The sequence below is a fragment of the Anomaloglossus baeobatrachus genome, chromosome 8 (genome assembly GCF_048569485.1).
Source record: "Anomaloglossus baeobatrachus isolate aAnoBae1 chromosome 8, aAnoBae1.hap1, whole genome shotgun sequence".
In the NCBI taxonomy this organism is placed as follows: Eukaryota; Metazoa; Chordata; class Amphibia; order Anura; family Aromobatidae; genus Anomaloglossus; species Anomaloglossus baeobatrachus.
Window position 1 is genome coordinate 150,417,165 of NC_134360.1, and position 21,937 is coordinate 150,439,101.

A 21,937-nucleotide genomic window follows, 5' to 3' on the forward strand; every position below is an offset into this window, starting at 1 on the left:
GGGTTGATCAGCTCACGGTACAACTTCCCTTGATGTAGATACAGCCGGGTCCGTTCCTTCCACAAGCGTTGGGCTTCAGCTGGGGCGGCAGGGTCCATCCCAGCAGCGCCTTGCTCCACCAGGGTCTTGACTAGGCGGACAGCGGGCGCCTGATTTTGAGCTTCCTGCCACTCCTGACTGGGCAGCGGATCCAGGTTCACCCGTTGTTGGTGGACATGTACCTTCTCAGTTGGTGGCTGGTGAAATGCAGGCAACTCGATCTCTTCGAGGTCGTCATCCTCGCACCCTCCTTCTGACAAGTGGGGCATCCGAGAGAGTGCATCAGCATTAATGTTGACACGACCGGCCCTGTATTTGATTTTGAAGTCATAGTTGGCTAGCCTGGCCACCCACCGCTGCTCCAACGCGCCCAACTTGGCCGTGTCCAGGTGAGTCAACGGATTGTTATCCGTGAAAGCGGTGAATTTTTCTGCGGCCAAGTAGTGGCGGAACCGCTCGGTGATAGCCCATACCAGTGCCAGGAGCTCGAGCTTGAAGGAGCTGTAGTTCTCAGGGTTCCTTTCAGTCGGCCGGAGTTTTCGGCTAGCATAGGCAATCACTTTCTCCTTTCCGTCCTGGACCTAGGACAGGACTGCCCCCAAACCCACATTGCTGGCGTCTGTGTAGAGGATGAATGGGCAGCCGTAGTCAGGGTATGCTAGGACCTCTTCTCCAGTCAAGGCCGCTTTCAGCTGGCGGAAGGATTCCTCATGCCTGTCTTCCCACATCAGTGGGGCTCTGATGGGTCTACCACCTTTGGTCTGTCCCACGAGGAGGTCTTGCATGGGGGCAGCCATCGTGTACCCCTTGATGAAGCGCCGGTAGTACCCCACCAGACCCAAAAACTGCCTTACTTCCCTCACGGTGGTTGGTCTTGGCCAGTCCTGGATGGCAGTGATCTTCTCAGGGTCGGGGGTGACACCTTCCGCACTCACCACATGCCCCAGGTACTGCACTCTGGGTTTCAGCAGGTGACACTTAGAGGGCTTCAACTTCATCCCGTATTTGGCAAGGGACGCGAACACCTCGGCTAGGTGCTCCAGATGGGCTTCATACGTCTGAGAGTACACGATCACATCATCCAGGTATAACAGGACGGTCTCGAAGTTTAGATCTCCCAGACAGCACTCCATCAGCCGTTGGAAGGTTCCAGGGGCATTACACAGCCCAAACGGCATACTATTGAATTCACAGAGCCCCATTGGGGTGGTGAAGGTGGTTTTCTCCCGGTCCTCCGGGGCCACTGCCACTTGCCAGTACCCACTGGTGAGGTCAAGGGTAGAGAAGTAATTTGCGGTTCTCAGTGCGGCCAAAGACTCTTCAATACGGGGCAGTGGGTAGGCATCTTTATGTGTTATCTGATTAATCTTCTGGTAGTCCACACACATCCGCATGGTGCCATCCTTCTTCTTGACCAGTACCAACGGAGCGGCCCAGGGACTGCAGCTGTCCCGAATAACCCCTGCCTCTTTCATGTTCCTCAACATATCTTTGGCACACTGGTAATGTGCAGGGGGAATAGGCCTGTACCTCTCTTTGATAGGGTGGTGCTCACCGGTGGGGATGTGGTGTTGGACCCCTTTGATCTGCCCAAAGTCTAGTGGATGTTTGCTGAAAACTTGCTCATACTCCCGCACCACCCTGTATACCCCTGCTTTGTGATGTGTAGGGGTATCGTCAGTGCCCACGTGTAGCTGTTGGTGCCACTCCTTTAACTCCCCGTGGGGCGGGGGAGTGCTGGTAGTATGTGGGGAAACTGGGGGAGTTGCCTCGTGGATGGTGTGGGGATCCAGGGTGAGCACTTTGGCAAGGGTGGCATACCGGGGAAGCCTGACTTCTTCCTCCCCACAGTTCAGTACCCTCACGGGCACTCTCCCCTTCTTTACGTCTACCACCCCTCGGGCGGCCATTACAGTGGGCCAGTGCTCGGAGGGCATGGGCTCCATCATGGCAGGGTAGTCACGCCCCTGAGGCCCTACTGCTGCTCTACACCAAATCATCATCTCACTCCTAGGGGGCACAATCAACGGAGCAACATCCATCACTCTCACTCCACCAATCTCTCCTCCTGTTGAGTTTACATGCTGGCGGTACATCAAGGTTCGGATCTCACGCTGCACAGCTCTCTGTCAGCTCCCCGCCGCCGTGGCGGCCAGCAGTTGCAGTAGGGCCAACACATCACCGATACAGTGCTCCATCACCTTGGTTCCTAGCACTATCTTCGGGTTACGATCACTGGGTTCATTCATGACCACAATCATACCCTGGTGTTGCAGTTCAGCTCGCCCCACTGTCATAGCCACCTGTTTATACCCCACTTGGGTCAATGGGAGTCCATTAGCAGCAATCAGTGTTATACTAGTATCTGGGGGTGCCAGCTCGTCTATCCCCCAATACCGCTGGTATAATGTGTATGGTATGGTGGTTACCTGTGATCCAGTGTCCAAGAGAGCCATCACCGGTATGCCGTCCACAGCCACGGGGATGATGGGACGGGCCCCGATATACCGGTCCCGCCAGTCTGGGGGGCCACGGGGTTCTACTCCTGAGGATTGGCCCGAGCCCCCAGGGGTTGCTCGTTTAACGGGCACTGTCGGAAGTAATGGCCAGGCTTACTGCACTTGTAACAGGTTGGAGGTCTGTTCCGCGAGTTGTTAGCACTTCTCCGCTGCATCCAGGGAACATCCTCAGGGCTGTCGGCAAGCTGTATCTTTGCTGGAGGCTGGGATCTGGTCAAAGATTGGAGTGCAGCGACGATCTTGGCGAAATCTCCGTCCATGCGGTGGACCTGGGATGCCAGTTCTTCCATCGTGCTGCTTGGGGCTGTAGGTATTGGAGAGGTTGGTAGGGCAGGGGCCACCACGACAGGGGCCGTCTCAATGGGCCACGGGGCTGGCTCCAAGATTTCTGAAGCTGGGGGTTGCAGTGCTTTAATGGCCCGTTCCTTTAACACAGCAAAGTCCACATCAGGGTGTTCCAGGGCCCACAGCCGGAGTTGTTTGCGATCCTCAGGGGACCTCATCCCCTGCACAAATTGCTCTACTAACATCTTGTTGCTGTCCGCCTCCTTGATAGTGTCCACCCGCTTTAGTGTGCGGAGGGCGGTTTGCAGACGTAAAGCATAGTCCCGAATGCTATCCACAGACCGTTGCCGGCACTGGTAAAACTGCATCCTCAGCTCAGCTTCGGTACGGGTCTCAAAGGCAGTCTGTAGCTTCTCAAAGATGGTGGCTACAGAGAACCGGCCCCCCTCGGCCCAGGTCTCCGCCTCCTGCTCAGCCGCGCCGGTTAGCTGGCCCAGCACTACCGCTGCACATTGCTTATTAGTCAGGGGGTACAATTCCAGAAGCGAATTAAGCTTTTTCCGGAAGACCTGTAAAGCATCAGGTTTACCGTCATATTGCGGTAGCCAGGTAGCTCCAGGCACATACGGCAAGGAGAACGGCATCACCTGAGCGAGAGCGGGGACCGCGGCACCTCCTGCCAACACGGCCGGGACCTGGGCAGGCCCATTCCCATTCACGGGTGCCACTACGGCTGCGACCACCGCTCCTCCAGCGGCTCCGTCGGGCGCAGACATCTGGTTTCCGTCCCCCTTAGCCTCTTTCTGGCCCCTCCTCTATAGGGGCGGGGTTTTGGCCTTCGCGCCTCCACTACTCGAGAAGACGCTCGAGCGGGAACTTTTCGCGTCAAAGATGGCGACTTCTGAAATTTTCTGGCCGGACACCTCCTGCGGTAACAAGGCGCACCTCTACCCAACGGTAGAGCGGTAAGATCCTGTTCGTGACGACAAGTTGTCGCGGGCTGAGGAGGGGACGCCGCGCTCTCCCACTGCTCGGGTCCGGCTGCCGCTGCTGCTGCGGCCTGCTGCTGCTCGGTGGCTCGAGCGATGGGCCGGATCCCGGGGACTCGAGCGGCGCTCCTCGCCCGTGAGTGAAAAGGGATTGGTTTTTGGGATTGCTTATTGTCCGTGACGCCACCCACGGTTGTGATGATTATGTGGACACCACCGCTGCTCTGTATGGGGATCCCGGGAGCGATGACAGGGAGCAGCAAAGTTGTTGGTTCTCCCCTCCGTGGGTAGGGGGTAGTTGTCCCGGGGCCCAGTGATGAGGTGGGTGATGAGGGAATGCGGGCCCGGTGCAGGGCTTTGTGGGATGCAGGGACGCGGGGGCAGCGCTGTGCCTCACGGCACTGTGGTACTCACTCAGCCTGAGACGGGGACACAGTTCTCGGTAAAACACACGGCTGGAAAGACAGTTCCCACGGACGGCTGCAGTTGCTTTTCCCCAGTAGTTGACGGTGACGGTCCCTTTTCCTGCACCTAAGATGATGATGGTAGCGATGGGTTCCCACCGGTAACCCGCTCCCCGACTTGGATATGGGCCGGAGGAGCCCCTCTTTGCCCGCAGGCGCTGGCCCTGAGAAACTGGTGCCCTGGCGGTGGCGGTGTCTCTCTCTAACAGTTGGACTGTTGCCTTCAATCGGGACTTGGTTGTTGGGAGACCCAGAGGTCCCCTTCACTGACGGATTTGGCAAATTCACGGCGACTCCTAGCCTTGCCGGGATCCGAAAGGCCCCTGCCAATGGTGCTGACTGCTCTTCGTATACCGCTCCGGTACCGCCGGGCCACCACCCGTCCACGGTCCTTTCGGTAACCTCCAAGCAGCCTCTCCTGCAGTCACCGCCGTCTGCTGACCTTGCTGTCTCAGTCCGGGGCACACACCCGGACCAACTTCAGGCTTCCTCAACTGTCACTTTCTCTTGCTCCTCTACCACTTCACTTCCACTTCACTCACTGTTCTGTCTACACTCCTTCACTTCCCTAGCTTAACTGCCTGGTTTTCCCGCCTCCAGGGCTGTGAACTCCTCGGTGGGTGGAGCCAACTGCCTGGCCCACCCCCTGGTGTGGACATCAGCCCCTGGAGGAAGGCAACAAGGATTTTTGGTTAGCTTTGGTGTACCTACTTGGGGTGTAGGGTGTTTCGGTGTTATGACCTGTGACCCCTGGCTTGCCCAGGGCATCACATTTGACCACCACCATGCCGTGCACGCCCAGTGTGGTTTGCAAATTCCTTCTGTTGCCATCAAAATTTATGTTGGTGCTTGTTCACATACAGCCACCGCCTCCTGTTCCATAGGCATTATTACTTAAGCACCACCTGCCTGGGGCTGTTTTGCCCTTCATCCATGTCTGCTGGTCTGACACTGTGGGGGCTAGTTCTGACATTGTGCTGGTGTGTGTGGTTCTGCCGCACGCACTGGCACCTAGACTGCCCTTCTACTCGCAGTTGTCAGCCCTTTCAGCATGGGAGCGGTTCTGACACTTCTCAGGTAGGTGATGTTCTCATATGGTCCTGCGCATTACACGAGACCTTATGGTACGTATGTATATTATAACTATAGTGTAGGGACCCCCCTTATAGAGATTTGCCGTGACGGGGCAGGGGGGCTCAAATCATTGATCAATTATTTGCCAAAAATCTCATTGAATTGTTACAGTAGGAATGAATTTGTGAATATTACACTTTTTACTTTTTCATTGTAGCATGCCACTCATAAGCAGTGCTGGCTCCCCTCCATTTTTCAAAATCTTTTGTTCCCTTTAACTATTGGGTTTCCAAGCTCAACACTTGGCCAGACCTCGCCTTATACACTTTGGAAGTGCTAGCTTGCCCTGCTGCGAGTGTGTTGTCTGAGTGTGTTTTCAGCTCAGCGGGGTCAATAATAACAGTCGCACACGACTATCCACTTTCAAGTGCAGACAGTTTGACGATGATCACAATGAACCATAAAGGGATTGCCCCAGAGTATCTCAGGCTGCCTGTTATCAATGCCCAATAATAAAGGCCCCGTCACACTAAGCAACATCGCTAGCAACATCGCTGCTAACGAACAACTTTTGTGACGTTGCTAGCGATGTTGCTGTGTGTGACATCCAGCAACAACCTGGCCCCTGCTGTGAGGTCGTTGGTTGTTGCTGAATGTCCTGGGCCATTTTTTAGTTGTTGCTGTCCCGCTGTGAAGCACAGATCGCTGTGTGTGACAGCGAGACAGCAACAACTAAATGTGCAGGCAGCAGGAGCCGGCTTCTGCGGAGGCTGGTAACCAATGTAAACATCGGGTAACCAAGAAGCCCTGTCCTTGGTTACCCGATATTTACCTTTGTTACCAGCCTCCTCCGCTCTCACTGTCAGTGCCGGCTCCTGCTCTCTGCACATGTAGCTGCAGCACACATCGGGTTAATTAACCCGATGTGTGCTGTAACTAGGAGAGCAAGGAGCCAGCGCTAAGCATTGTGCGCTGCTCCCTGCTCTGTGCACATTTAGCTGCAGCACACATCGGGTAATTAACCCGATGTGTGCTGTAACTAGGAGAGCAGGGAGCCAGCGCTCAGTGTGCGCTGCTCCCTGCTCTCTGCACGTGTAGCTCCGTGCGGTGGTAACCAAGGTAAATATCGGGTTGGTTACCCGATATTTACCTTAGTTACCAAGCGCAGCATCTACCACGCGGCGCTGGGGGCTTGTCACTGGTTGCTGGTGAGCTCACCAGCAACTTGTGTAGCGACGCTCCAGCGATCCCTGCCAGGTCAGGTTGCTGGTGGGATCGCTGGAGCGTCGCAGTGTGACATCTCACCAGCAACCTCCTAGCAACTTACCAGCGATCCCTCTCATTGTTGGGATCGCTGGTAAGTTGCTTAGTGTGACTGGACCTTAAGTGTAGCCCCAAAATTTGGATTTCTTAAGTTCAAATAAGTTCCATTGTTTCTCATTCAAGACTATTTTGTCTTCTATCATGACACCGCATGACTAATCTAACTTGTTAAGCTGATGCAATGTAAAGGTCCAGTCACACTAAGCAACTTACCAGCGATCCCAACAACGATAGGGATCGCTGGTAAGTTGCTAGGAGGTTGCTGGTGAGCTGTCACACTGCGACGCTCCAGCGATCCCACCAGCAACCTGACCTGGCAGGGATCGCTGGAGCGTGGCTACACAAGTTGCTGGTGAGCTCACCAGCAACCAGTGACCAGCCCCCAGTCTCCTAGTTACAGCACACATCAGGTTAATTAACCCGATGTGTGCTGCAGCTAAATGTGCACAGAGCAGGGAGCAGCGCACAATGCTTAGCGCTGGCTCCTTGCTCTCCTAGTTACAGCACACATCGGGTTAATTACCTGATGTGTGCTGCAGCTAAATGTGCACAGAGCAGGGAGCAGCGCACACTGCTTAGTGCTGGCTCCTTGCTCTCCTAGTTACAGCACACATCGGGTTAATTACCTGATGTATGCTGCAGCTACATGTGCACAGAGCAGGAGCCGGCACTGACAGTGAGAGCGGAGGAGGCTGGTATCAAAGGTAAATATCGGGTAACCAAGGACAGGGCTTCTTGGTTACCCGATGTTTACATTGGTTACCAGCCTCAGCAGAAGCTGGCTCCCTGCTCACTGCACATTAGTTGTTGCTGTCTCGCTGTCACACACAGCGATCTGTGCTTCACAGCGGGACAGCAACAACTAAAAAATGGCCCAGGAGATTCAGCAACAACCAACGACCTCACAGCAGGGGCCAGGTTGTTGCTGGATGCCACACACAGCAACATCGCTAGCAACGTCACAAAAGTTGTTCGTTAGCAGCGATGTTGCTAGCGATGTTGCTTAGTGTGACGGGGCCTTAATTGTTTGGCCCAATCACCAAGGGCAATATTTTTCAAGTGTTTGTTAATTATGCACTGGCACAAGCACTGTGGAGGCTACACTGTCTAGAACAATTGGTCAGGCAGTCTCTATTTGTGTTCTTTATTGATGCTGTGCTCCACGTTGTGTTACACATGGCCCCCCTGCGGAATCAGAATTTATTAAACTCCTTGGCATGTTATGCCCTGTTGTAAATCCTACCAGTTTTTAAAAAAGAGCTGTTGAGAGCTATTGGGAGTACATTCTGATGCTGTGCTCCATGGAGTCTGAATCATTATCCCCTGGGGAAACTGAATTTATTAAACTTCTTTGCATGTTATTCCCTGTTGCAAATCCTACCAATTTTTTAAAAAATAAGCTAAGAGATATTGGGAGCACCTTCTGATGCTTTGCTACATGGTCTTTGAACCATTTTCCCCTCGGGAAACTGAATTTGTTGAAATCCTCGGTGTTAGCTAGTGGAATAAAGCCTGAGTTCCAGAGTGAAACAACTGCCACTTCCACGGTACTGTATGCTTTACAAACTGCGGTCTAGGAAGCAGGTGATGATGCTCCCAACCTGCTTTTGGGCAGATGCAATCATCATCAACGACATCAGCTTCGATGTCCCAGCGTGGCGTTCATTTGTCCATGAAACATAAAATTTCTGAATCATTTGAATAGAATTTGAATAGAGGGCCACTGGAGCCGGTGATGTTGGTGGAGGAGAAAGAAGAAAGAGGAGGGCAAGGCCAACACCCAAATGGCCACATTGGCATTAGCACTGTAAAGCGTTATGGAGTACATTTTCCAACTTTCACACTAATGATATAGGGGACGCAGAAAACTACAAATTAAATGACTGCCATCCCTCCCCAATGTATGTTACAGGGCCCACCTGAGAGCCCTAAGAAGTCTGAGATTTGAGGACAGCCAGTGGCCCATCCTACATTTGAGTAGAGGGCCACTGGAGCCAGTGGTGCTGGTGGAGGAGGAGGAGGAGGGCAAGGTCAACATCCCAACGGGCACATTAAAGCTGACCCTTTAAAGTGCTGTGAAATATGTCCCAAAAAAGGAGGTGTGAGACAGACACCAATATAATGTTTAAGTTACAGCCCTTTCTAATCGAAAAAGGGAGAAATATGTAAAAAACGAAACATGTGAACATATGCTAAAGTGCTTTTTTTTTTGGGAGGTCGGTGCTTGATTTGACGTTTTATTACAGTGATTAGGCACCAGACACTGTTTCTTAGCAATTTCCGTTCTTTTACTTTGGTTTGAGAGCTGTTCTGGCGACTACATAAATGCCGCATGCTGCTCTGAGCACATTATTCAAAGACACCAGAAATGCAGTGAAGCACCTTCTATAGGCTGTGCCTATACTGTTTCAGCCTTTTCCCATCCATTTCAGCCTTTTCTTCACTCACCACAGGTCACCGACAGGTTCAACGTGAAATTATTCTGGTTTCCCATAGACTTACATTGGGGGTTGAATATTCGCGAATACTCGAATAGCGGCGAGATATTCGCTATATATTTGTCGAATCGAATAATAGGGTATTCGATCATCCCTAGTAATGATATCAACACCCTATATAAGGTGTGCTTAATTATTAGGCAACTTCCTTTTTTTTGCAAAATGGGTCAGAAGAGAGATTTGACGGGCTCTGAAAAGTCCCAAATTGTGAGATATCTTGCAGAGGGATGCAGCAGTCTTGAAATTGCCAAACTTTTGAAGCGTGATCACTAAACAATCAAGCGTTTCATGGCAAATAGCCAACAGGGTCGCAAGAAGCGTGTTGGGCAAAAAAGGCGCAAAATAACTGCCCATGAATTGAGGAATATCAAGTGTGAAGCTGCCAAGATGCCATTTGCCACCAGTTTGGCCATATTTCAGAGCTGCAATGTTACTGAAGTATCAAAAAGCACAAGGTTTGTCATACTCAGGGACATGGCCAAGGTAAGGAAGGCTCAAAAACGACCACCTTTGAACAATAAACATAAGATAAAACACCAAGACAGGGCCAAGAAATATCTTAAGACTGATTTTTTAAAGGTTTTATGGACTGATGAAATGAGAGTGACTCTTGGATGGGCCAGAGGCTGGATCAGTAAAGGACAGAGAGCTCTACTTCGACTCAGATGCCAGCAAGGTGGATGTGGGGTACTGATATGGGCTGGTATCATCAAAGATGAACTCGTGGGACCTTTTCGGGTTGAGGATGGAGTAAAGCTCAATTCCCAGACCTACTGCCTGTTTCTGGAAGACAACTTCTTCAAGCAGTGGTACAGGAAGAAGTCGGTATCGTTCAAGTAAAACATTATTTTCATGCAGGACAATCCATCACATGCATCCAGCTACTCCACAGCATGGCTGGTCAGTAAAGGTCTAAAAGATGAACAAATAATGACATGGCCCCCTTGTTCACCTGATCTGAACCCCATAGAGAACCTGTGGACCCTCATAAAATGTGAGATCTACAGGGAGGGAAAACAGTACACCTCTCGGAACAGTGTTATGGAGGCTGTGGTGGCTGCTGCATGCAATGTTGATCATAAACAGATCAAGCAACTGACAGAATCTATGGATGGTAGGCTGTTTAGTGTCATCCTAAAGAAAGGTGGCTATATTGGTCACTAATTTTTGGGGGTTTTGTTTTTGCATGTCAGAAATGTTTATTTTTAAATTTTGTGCAATTATATTGGTTTACCTGGTGAAAATAAACAAGTCACATGGGAATATATTTGATTTTATTAAGTCGCCTAATAATTTTGCACAGTAATAGTTACCTACAAAAACAGATATCCTCCTAAGATAGCCAAATCTGAGAAAAACCTTCTCCAACTTCCAAAAATATTAAGCTTCGATATTTATGAGTCTTTTGGATTGATTGAGAACATAGTTGTTGATCAATGATAACAAAAAAATCCTTTAAAATACAACTTGCCTAATAATTATGCACACTGTGTAATGAAGTTAACACCAGATATCACAATTTTCATAACAGAGTCCCACTGCAGTGATTTACTATATAGCGCTTGTTGGTGGATAAGGCTGTGCATGGCTATTGGATGAGAATGGTTATGTTTGTGCATTTTTTGGTTAATGTGAGCAATTACTCCTTTCTTAGACCTCACCATGCTAGGAGCACCGTCAGTTGTCACACCGGCCAGTTTAGCCCAGTCCAGCTCCAAATCCTTCACAGTTTGGGAAACCTTTTCATAGATATCCTCTCGTGTAGTTGTTCCTTTGATACTTTGCTGTGCAGCAAGCTCTTCTGTGACTTCGAAATTGTCATTTGTCCCCCAAATAAAAATTAGAAGTTGTGCAGAATCATGAACATTATTGCTCTCGTCGAGTGCCAAGGAAAAATAGGAAAGTTTTCTTGCAGAGTTTTGCAAATGCTGATGCAAATTGTCTCCCATTTCTTCAATCCTTCGTGTAATTGTAGATCCTGGACGACCAACTGTACTAATGTGGTGTACTTAATTATATGTACCAAATGTCCAACTGGGGATCTGTATGTAGGGGAGACCGGACAACAGCTCAGGACAAGGGTGAATTCTCACCGCCACACAATTAGAGAAAAAAGGATGGATCTACCTGTGGCCAAACATTTTTGTAACTCAGACCACAGCATCATGGACATGAAATTGCTGGTATTGAAAGGAAATTTCAAGTCCCAGAGAGATATGAGACTATGGGAGTAGAAACTTATGAATCCATGAGACACATTCATTCCTATTCTGAATGTGTCAAAGGTTATCATGTCTTTTTACATCAGTTAAAAGATGTGCTCCTCTGACCAGCCGAGCATGTCACAGCCCTGGACCAGACCCTTATCAGAGGACAATAAAACTTTCACACTGAACTGCAGCAAAATTTATGGCCACAACAGTTTGCCCCCTGCCATAGAGATAGTTCTGTTTTTTATATAACTTGTTTCTTTTTTTTTTTTTACTGCACTATTCTAAGTCATGTTGTGTATAAATATGTGACTCTTCAGATTTTGTGTTATACCATGCCTGATGAAGAGACCTGAGTAGTCTCAAAAGCTTGCAATTATTACCATCTTTTCAGTTAGCCATTAAAAGGTATCAACCACTGAGGACTCTCAGTTCTTTTAAACAATTTTTTTCAACTGTACTAAATAAGTCTGCCTTTTCTGGACACATCTCTTTGGCAACAGAAAGAAGGCACTCTTTAACAAATTCTCCGTTCACGAATGGTCTGCCTGTGCACGCTATTAGCTTGGCAAGTTGAAAACTTGCTCTCAGTGATGAAATATTTAGATGCTTCTGCTTCACAAAAGTATTTTGCTGAGTTGCAATGTATTTTTCAGTTTTAATATTTTATCGTTTCTCACATCTTCGATCAAATAATCATATTTATCTATATATATAATTGCCTTATTCTGTCTGTCTGTCTGTCTGTCTATCTGTCTGTCTATCTGTCTATCTGTCTGTCTGTCATGCTCCGAAATTGTGTCCTTACGGTGACACAAAGCTGATTGGCCGCTGGGCTCGCCATGGCCCCGCCCCCCCACACGGATTGGCCTCTCGCCCCGGCTCTCTGCAGGCCCCGCCCCCCTCACGCAATCCACGCTCGCTCTGGCCCAACTGACACGGAGCCCCGATTCCCAGGTGAGTACACACACACACATCAGATCACACTCACTCTCACACACACCTCACACATCACAACATGCTGGGATATCGCTTGCTTCTACACCGGCTCCGTCAGGATCCCAGCAGCGCCACACATAACCTTGCGATGCTGGGATCTTCACGGAGGCCGTGAAAGCTGGTAACCATTATACACATCGGGTAACTAAGGTCCCTTAGTTACCCGATGTGTATCATAGTTAACAGTGTACAGCGGCTCACACTCACTCTCACACACACCTCACACACACATCACACACACATCACATCGCATCCACACATCAAGGTCCTGCAGCGCCGGAAAATACAGACACATAACAGCACACACACATAACAGCACACACATACACACACACAAATCAGATCACACTCACACACACACACACATCACATCGCATCCACATACTCACAACATCCTGGGATATCGCTTGCTTCTCGGCCTCGATACTGTGCTGTTGTGATCTTCCAGGACCTGCCGGAGGATCACATGGCCAGAAGCATGTGATATCCCCGGATGTTGTGAGTATAAGCGCGTATGTGCGATATCGTCAGTGTCTGTGTGTGTGAGTGGATGCGATCGGGTGTGTGTGAGTGGATGCGATCGGGTGTGTGTGAGTGGATGCGATCGGGTGTGTGAGTGTCGGCAGAGGAGCACGGCGTGCTGGAGGAGGCTGGGAGCAGAGAGGCTGATCATGGGGAAGGCTGGGAGGAGAGAGGCTGATGGTGGGGAGGCTGGGACGAGGGAGGCTGATGCTGGTGGAGGCTGATGCTTGGGGAGGCTGGGAGCGGAAAGCTGATGCTGAGGGAGGCTGGGAGAGGGAGGCTGGGAGGAAGGAGGCTGGGAGGAGAGAGGCTGATCCTGGGGAAGGCTGGGAAGGGGAAGCTGATGCTGGGGGAGGCTGGAAAGAGAGAGGCTGGAAGGAGAGAGGCTGATGCATGGGGAAGCTGATGCTGAGGGAGGCTGGAAGGAGAGAGGCTAATGCTGGTGGAGGCTGATGCTTGGGGAGGCTGATGCTGGGGGAGACTGGGAGGGGAAGGCTGATGCTGAGGGAGGCTGGGAGGAAGGAGGCTGGGAGGAGAGAGGCTGATCCTGGGGAAGACTGGGAACGGGAGGCTGATGCTGAGGGAGGCTGGAAGGAGAGAGGCTGATGCTGGGGGAGGCTGGAAGGAGAGAGGCTGATGCTGGTGGAGGCTGATGCTTGGGGAGGCTGATGCTGGGGGAGACTGGGAGCGGAAGGCTGATGCTGAGGGAGGCTGGGAGAGGGAGGCTGGGAGGAAGGAGGCTGGGAGGAGAGAGGCTGATCCTGGGGAAGGCTGGGAAGGGGAGGCTGATGCTGGGGGAGGCTGGAAGGAGAGAGGCTGATGCTGGTGGAGGCTGATGCATGGGGAGGCTGATGCTGGGGGAGACTGGGAGCAGAAGGCTGATGCTGAGGGAGGCTGGGAGGAAGGAGGCTGGGAGGAGAGAGGCTGATCCTGGGGAAGGCTGGGAAGGGGAGGCTGATGCTGAGGGAAGCTGGAAGGAGAGAGGCTGATGCTGGGGGAGGCTGGAAGGAGAGAGGCTGATGCTGGGGAAGGCTGATGCTGAGGGAGGCTGGGAGGGGAAAGCTGATGCTGGGGAAGGCTGGGAGGACGGAGGCTAGGAGGATAGAGGCTGATCCTGGGAAGGCTGGGAGAGGGAGGCTGATGCTGGATGAGGCTGGAAGGAGAGAGGCTGATGCTGGCGGAGGCTGATGCTGGGGAGGCTGGGAGAGGGAGGCTGATGCTGAGGGAGGCTGGGAGGAGGGAGGCTGGGAGAGGTAGGCTGAGAGAAGAGAGGCTGATGCACACACACACACACACACACACACACACACACACACACACGCGCGCGCGCGCACTGCACAACACACCACACACACACACACACACTGGGAACCACAAACAACTGCCCTACACAGACACCCACACATACAGACAACGCTGCACACACAGACAACGCTGCACACACAAACACCGCGGCACACACAAATATACGCACATACCGCACAACACACACATTGCTCAAAACATACCTCCCCCCAAAACACACCACACACACACAAACCGCGCAACACACACACAACGCTACAGACACACAGCGCTCCACAAACAACGCAACACACGCAACACACATACAACACCGCTCTCACCCCCCCCGTCACACCCAGACAACACCCAGAACATGTACAGCGCCTACACAAACACTTGGTAACTACAGACAACAACATCTCTCTATATATATATATATATATAACAAAAATCATACATGAACTACACAATACGTAAATTCTAGAATACCCGATGCGTAGAATCGGGCCACCTTCTAGTCTTTATATATGTCTTCAGCTCTGCTACATGGCTGCTGACAGCAGACACAGACAGAGCCATGTAGCAGAGCTGAATGGCCGCTGACAGCAGACACAGACAGAGCTGCACGATCAGAATGAAGTCGGATGAACTTCACCCGACTTCATTGTCATCCTGCGGCTCTGTCTGTGTGGCATGGCCCCTGATTTTCGGTCACCGGTGAATGTCTCACCGGTGACCGCAAATCCCCTGAGTGACTTAAGTAATCTGCGCTATCAGCGGTGCCGTCACTGAGGTTACCCGCGGCCACAGCAGAAGTCCTCCTGCTGAGATCTGTGGCCGCGGGTAACCTAAGTGACGTCATCGCTGATAGCGCAACTCACTTCAGTCGCTGCAGGGAGCTCACAGAGAGCAGTCGTAGTGTGTGTCTGCTCTTTGTCAGCTTTCGATGTAGCAAAGCTGACAGCGTCGAGGGACCTCTGTGGATTACGTCGGACATGGAAGGGTATTTGGGGACTTGAATAAAGTAGTGAAAGAGGGTTGTTTTTTTGTTATTTATTTCAAATAAAGGATTTTTTGGTGTATGTCTTCATTTTCTTACTTACAGGTTAATCAGGGAAGGTATCTCGGGGAAACGCCTGCCATGATTAATCTAGGACTTAGTGACAGCTATGGGCTGCTGCCATTAACTCCTTATTACCTCAATTGCCACCGCACCAGGGCAATTCGGGATAGCTGGGTACAGTCCCGGACTGTCGCATCTAATGGATGCGGCTATTCCGGGCAGCTGCTGGCTGATATTGTTAGGGTTGTTGGCTCCCCATAACGTGGGGCTCCCCATCCTGACAATACTAGCCTTCAGCCGTGTGGCTTTACCCTGGCTGGTATTAAAAATGGGGGGAACTGCACGTCGTTTTTTTTTTAATTATTTATTTATTTTACTGCATGATATAGACCCGCCCACCGGCAGCTGTGATTGGTTGCAGTGAGACAGCTGTCACTCATCGTGGGGGCGTGTCTGACTGCAACCAATCATAGGCGCTGGTGGGCGGGTAAAGCAGGGAATAAGAGATTGAATAATGAGCGGCCGGCTATTTCAAAAGAGAAGCCGCCGGAGCAGTGTGAACGCCGTGCAGTGCCGCGCTGGTGATCTGGGATCGGTGAGTATGAAAGAGGGGGGGAAAGGAATAGACCGACATGGACAGAGAGAGAGAGACCGACCGACAGACCGACCGACAAAGAGAGAATAGAGACCGAGAGGGAGAGACCAACTGACAGAGGTAGAGATTGATCGACATTGTGAGACCTCACTCATTTGCAGTGTTTTGTGAAACATGTGATAAATGTATTTAGAAAAACGAATGTCACTAGGATGGTGTGAGTGCCGGTCCGTGTGACATCCGTTTATTTACCCGCTCCCATAGAGTTGCATTGGAGATTCTCGCGCGAGAAACTCTCCAAAACGCAGCATGCTGCGATTTTTTTTCTCAGTCCGATTTGGACTGAGAAAAAAATAGCAGATAGGAGCTGCCTCATTGATTAACATGTGTCCGAGTGCAATGCGAGAATTTCTCGCATTGCACTACTGCGAGAAAATCGCAAGTGAGAAGCCGGCCTAAGAGATGGGTGGGACTGGCCATCCACATACCCCTGCCTATGGGTGTGTCTGATACAGGTCTTAATTAGCTTGTTTGCCACATGGAGTCAGGGAGAGTGTGGAGCAGTGTATGAGGAGCAGCCTCTGAGGGAAAAGAGGTTGTTTATCTCAGAGAGGTCTGAATCTTCTGGAAGGAACCCATCTGAAGGAGCAGAGGGTTGGCTTCACACATGAGTGAGTGGACGCTGAGAGAGCCCACGCAGGATGCTAAGAAGTATCCAAACCTGAGCGGGCGGACCGCAACAAAGATGGACCTGAAATCCGTGTTCCTGGGGAAATGGCCAGCGAGAGGTAATGGGGCTGTTGGACTCTATGGTGTTAACAGACTTTAAATGACTGAGTGGAGGCTGAGAGAGCTGCACTCAGTTTGTGTATCTGAAATGTGCAGGAGTGCCATGAGTTTAACGGACCTGAAATCCGTCTGTATTTCTGTTATGTTTTGAGGAGCGGTTTATGCTGGATTTTTTTTAATAAACCATTTGGACTTTTTAAGAGGTTTGTGTTCCTGTGCTACCTCGGAAACGCAGCCAAGTGAGTGACACCCATCACGTGAGCAGCCAAATGCTTACAATATAAATATATATACAGTCCTACAAAAACAAACAATATACCAACAATACTTCTGCCCACACAGTCAAACAGACTGCACTACCCATCAATGCAGCCTGAATTGTGTCCATTAATGCAGCCTTCCCAGTCCACATCATTTCAGTCTCACCGATGGCTATATTGATGGAACTCCACTTTTACCTCAGACTCGCACTTGTGCTGTCTGGGAACAGGCACGATTATAGAGCCGGTTCCTCCACCACCTTTCCAGTTCACACTACCCTGTGCGAACCGCACTGAGATCTGTGAACTCACACAGGAATCCGATCGCATGGGTGAGAAGTCCCAATCAATCAGTTTCCATGGCAGGAAAAAAGAAGGCATGACACTAGTGTGTGTCCTAATGCGGTCCATATTTATGGATCTGTAATTATAGACCATAATACGAAAAACACATGCCTTACTTCCCCCATATAATACAATGGTAATCATACTTCCCCAGATGCACAACATAATGGCCCCTATAACCTCCCTTTGCCAAAAGTCTCTCCCCACATTACTACATAGTACAATGGCCCTCATACTCCGCCAGATGCACAACATAATGGCCCCTACAATAGGTGTTGTGCATCAAGGGGAGAATGAGGGCCATTGTACTACCGTGTTTCCCCCAAAAATAAGACACTGTCTTATATTTATTTGACCCCCAAAAAATAGGGGGTGTCTTTATAAAACACCCAGTGGCAGTTGGCTTCTCACAGTAGAGTTCCACCACCGATGTCACAGGCCAGATCACCACTATCTGATGCCTGTATACAGCACTGGAGGCGGTGCTGGGCCTGTGACACTATATTCTGCTGTCTGGGATAGCCGAGGCTGCAGCACTGGCTGTGATGGTCCTATCACGCCTTGCAGCCGAAAACCGCAGACCGATGTGTGTCATATGACACGCTTCCGGAGCCATGACGCGTGCATCCCGCATCACCGGAAGTAGTACTGTACGTGAGCGATGCCATGCTTTGCGGCACCACCACATACAGTACTCTTGGAGCACAGGATACAGATGCATCCTGTGCTCCTCTCACTGACCACTAATAAAAGAGGTGCCCCTTCAGGAAGTGCGGCGAGGCCGGATAAATGACCTAAGGGGGCTGCATGCTGCCCGCAGGCTGTAGTTTGGGGACCCCTGCTCTATGATACTTGCTGTGACAGGATAGAGATGCAGCAGAGCTGAATAGCTGTGGGACCTTGTGTGGATTACTTCGGACCTGGAGGGGTGTTTTTGGGGTTAATAAAGTGGTGAAAGAGGGTGCTTTTCATTTTATTTCAAATAAAGTATTTTTTGGCTGTTTGTGGTTATGTACTTTCATTTACAGATTAGTAATGGGGGTGTCTCATTGATGCCTGCCATCATTAACCTAGGGCTTAGTGGCAGCTATGGGCTGCCATTATCTCCTTATTACCCTGATTGCCACCACACAAGGGTATTCGGGATGAGCTGGGTAAAATCCTGGGACTGTTGCATCAAATGGATACAACAATTCCGGGTGGGTGCTGGCTGATATTTTAAGGCTAGGGGCTCCCAATAACATGGGTCTCCCCAGCCTGAGAATACCAGCCCTCAGCTGTGAGGCTTTATCTTGGCTGGTATCAAAAGTGAGGGGGACTGCACGCTGTTTTTTTTTTTTTAACTATTTATTTACCTGTACGATATAGACCCGCCCACTGGTGGCTGTGATTGATTGAAGTCAGACAGCTGTCACTGAGAGTGTGGGTGCATCTGACAGCAACCAATCACAGATGGTAAAGCAGTTTCTATGTATGAGCCTAATGAGTGGGTGCAGTGAATATGTAATGAGGCTAATAAGTGGGTCAGGAAGAAGAATGAGAGGCTGCTGAAGCAGTGTGACAGGCGAGCTGGTAATTGGTGAGTATGAAGCAGAGAGAGAGAGAGAGAGAGAGAGATTTTCGCTCCTGCAGTTTTTTTTTCCTGCAACAAAGTGGGTGACCAGCGTTTTTTGTGACAAAACGCAACCCATTTGTTACCATGCATTCTGCCATCCATTTTTCATTTCCTCTTTGAGTTCTATAGGTGACAAAATGTGACCAAAACGCAAAAAGAAATGACATGATGTTTTTTTTGTAAAAGATTTTGACAAATATTTGTTAAATAAAATGCTGACAAATAACTGCAACATGCGTATGGAAATTCTGACTTCTCATAGACTTTGCTGGGGAAGCAAAAGCATGCTATTTGTCATTGACACATTGCAATTTAAACCATGACCAAAACGCAAGAAAAAGTCAACATGCTCACATAGCCTTACAGCAATTTGCTCTTATTGATTTGGCTGCAGCACATTTTCTAATGAAATAGGAGTAAATGGCAAAATTGAAAATGATATTTTCATTACATCCATAAATAGCTACTGATCATTACTCATAGGGTCGTGTTCTAAATGTACTTTTAAGTCTTAAATTGAATTTTCTAGAAATGTTTAAAAGCTGTTTTTAATTACTTAATCATCTGCTTTTTAACTTTAAGATGTTTTAACACAATTATTTTGATTTCTTTTTTTTTCTTAGAAGATTCATGTATTAAGGCTCCAGAAATAGATTATGCAACTGTTAATGAAGAAAAAACCTATAAACATAGTGAGCGCGCTGAATATACATGTAAAATTGGCTATGGATTTTCTGGAGGGAATTCAGCACAGTGTGTGAAAGGAAAGTGGATGAACGTTCCAACCTGTGTCGGTAAGTAACGTATATGATCACACAAGACCCATACATTCCCATACAAATAAAACTGAGACAGACAACAGAGTATGGGTTGGAATAATTGGCCATTTGTTTTTATTAAGGGTTACCAAATAATCAAACATATAAACCATATAAACATTACCATATAAATAACCTTACCAAAATTCACCAGTATAATTACCAGAATCCACCCAGAGCCTCAGGGCGATTTTTCCCACACGGACACTAATGCCTCATTAGTGTCCCCCCCCCAACCCGACCAGAGAGCCAATTTTCCACCATACTCTGCAAACCCAAATTAAAAATATCAATCCCAATGTCCGATAGATGTACACCATCTGCCCTATAAATACCATGTTCAAAACCCTCTAAATCAATATGCCTAAATGAAGATTCCCCAATTAAAAAGAAAAATTTTGATACAATCCTATTAATTCTTTTCCTAATCTTCTCCATAAAAGAAAACTGAAAACCATACCAAACCAATCTTGGGATGATTTAAGAAAACACCAAAGCAGCTGTAGGAAAAATATTCTTAACAAAAATAATGTCCCTTTTCGCTCGAGCAATAAAATCGAGAGTTCTTATTTTACCCACATCGTTACCTCCCAGGTGAATAATCAACAGATCAGGGGATGGGTGGGACGTAGCTCTCCTTCTCAACTCGGCTAAAAGATGCTCCCATCTCATTCCACGGCTGCTAAGCCAAAAAATATTAACCTGTTCATGACCAAAAGACCAAAGACTATACCTTTTACTACTCGAACAAAGACATATCCTTTTATTAGCAAGAGCTTCACCCCAAATGGAAACAACTAAAAAGACCGCAAACAGCTCCAAAGCTACTTTTTTCTTTGTCAAACCTACCGCTACCCACTTTACCGGCCAAGTGTCCGCTGACTAAGAACTGCCTAATGAAACTAAAAAAACCATGAGTGACATCTATACAGATGCTAAGACCCAGCTCGTCCGACGAGTGAAACTGTTCCTGCAGACAACTAATCCCATTGAACTCACTTAAAAATCTCTTTCAAACCAATAGATCCTCTCATATCAGCTGACACCTGAACATGAGCTCTAGGAGAGCTTAACCCCTTAATGCTATCATATAACCTGCGACAAAACACCCTCCCCATGGGAATAATGCGAAGGGCAAAGTTCAACGATCCCAACAGAGATTGTAACTCTCGAAGGGTGACTTTTTCTCTGGATGCAGTGCTGTCAATCAAGTCCTGCAACTGACTCAATTTATCAACCGGAAGGCTGCACTCCAATACAGCTGAGTCAACTGTAATACCCAAAAAATCCAATTTATGACAAGGGGACACTGTCTTTTCGCCGGCCACAGGGACCCCAAAATGATCCATGAACATCAAAAACCTCTGTAATAATTCCATACACAAATCAGAATCCCTGTGGCCCACGAACAAAAAATCATCTAAGTAGTGCAGGACCCCGCCAGATGGCACGGAATCCTGCACCACCCAATGTAAAAATGAAGAAAAACTTTCAAAATAAAAACATGACAAAGCAAACCCCATTGGCAAACATCTATCAAAGTAAAATTCCCCATTAAAATAAAACCCCAATGAGTTAAAACCAGAAGGATGGACCGCCAATAATCGAAATGCCGATTTGATATCATACTTTGCCAGTAGAGCTCCACGACCAAACTGTCTAAGGAGCTCCACTGCCATGTCAAATGATGCATAATGAACCGATGCATCCCTGGCATTAACTTCTTCATTAAGAGACCCATTCTTTGGGAAAGACAAATGGTGTATCACTCTGAAACTCCCCGCCTCCTTTTTTGGAACTATCCCCAAGGGAGAAATTCGGAAATTAGCAAAAGGAGGAGAAGAAAAGGGGCCCGCCAATCTGTCCAAAAGCAATTCCTTCTGAATGTGCTTAGTGACAAATTGAATATGCGGCCTAATGGAAGGTAAGTTCCGAACCAGAACACAACCCTGACCCAAAAATGGCGGTACAAAAAAACCATGCTCAGAGCCATTAGTTATTATGCTGGCTTTCAGCTTGTCTGGGAACCGTTTTAACCACGGGAGCATTTTTCCCCACTTCACAGGAGTCTGTGCTTTTGAGAAAAAGCTCCCGCGGATTGTTCGACTGATGACCAGCTGACGCATTGCGTTTAAAACATCTAACCATGGGATGCACACCCCCACAGTTAGAACATTCGTGCCTGAACCTACAGTTGTTCAGCCACTTACAAGCTGATTCATTGAAAGCAAAGCAGACTCCTTTCT

The 21,937-nt window shown here is 49.0% G+C and overlaps 1 protein-coding gene across 1 annotated transcript in view; it reads left to right on the top strand.

Annotated features, from left to right (window-relative positions):
- Positions 1-21,937, top strand: part of CFH (complement factor H) — a 1,163,637-nt gene that overhangs the window by 767,021 nt on the left and 374,679 nt on the right. Inside the window, exon 17 of the mRNA XM_075322035.1 lies at positions 19,497-19,667. Coding sequence (XP_075178150.1) covers positions 19,497-19,667 — 171 coding nt within the window. The remainder of the gene's footprint in view (positions 1-19,496; positions 19,668-21,937) is intronic.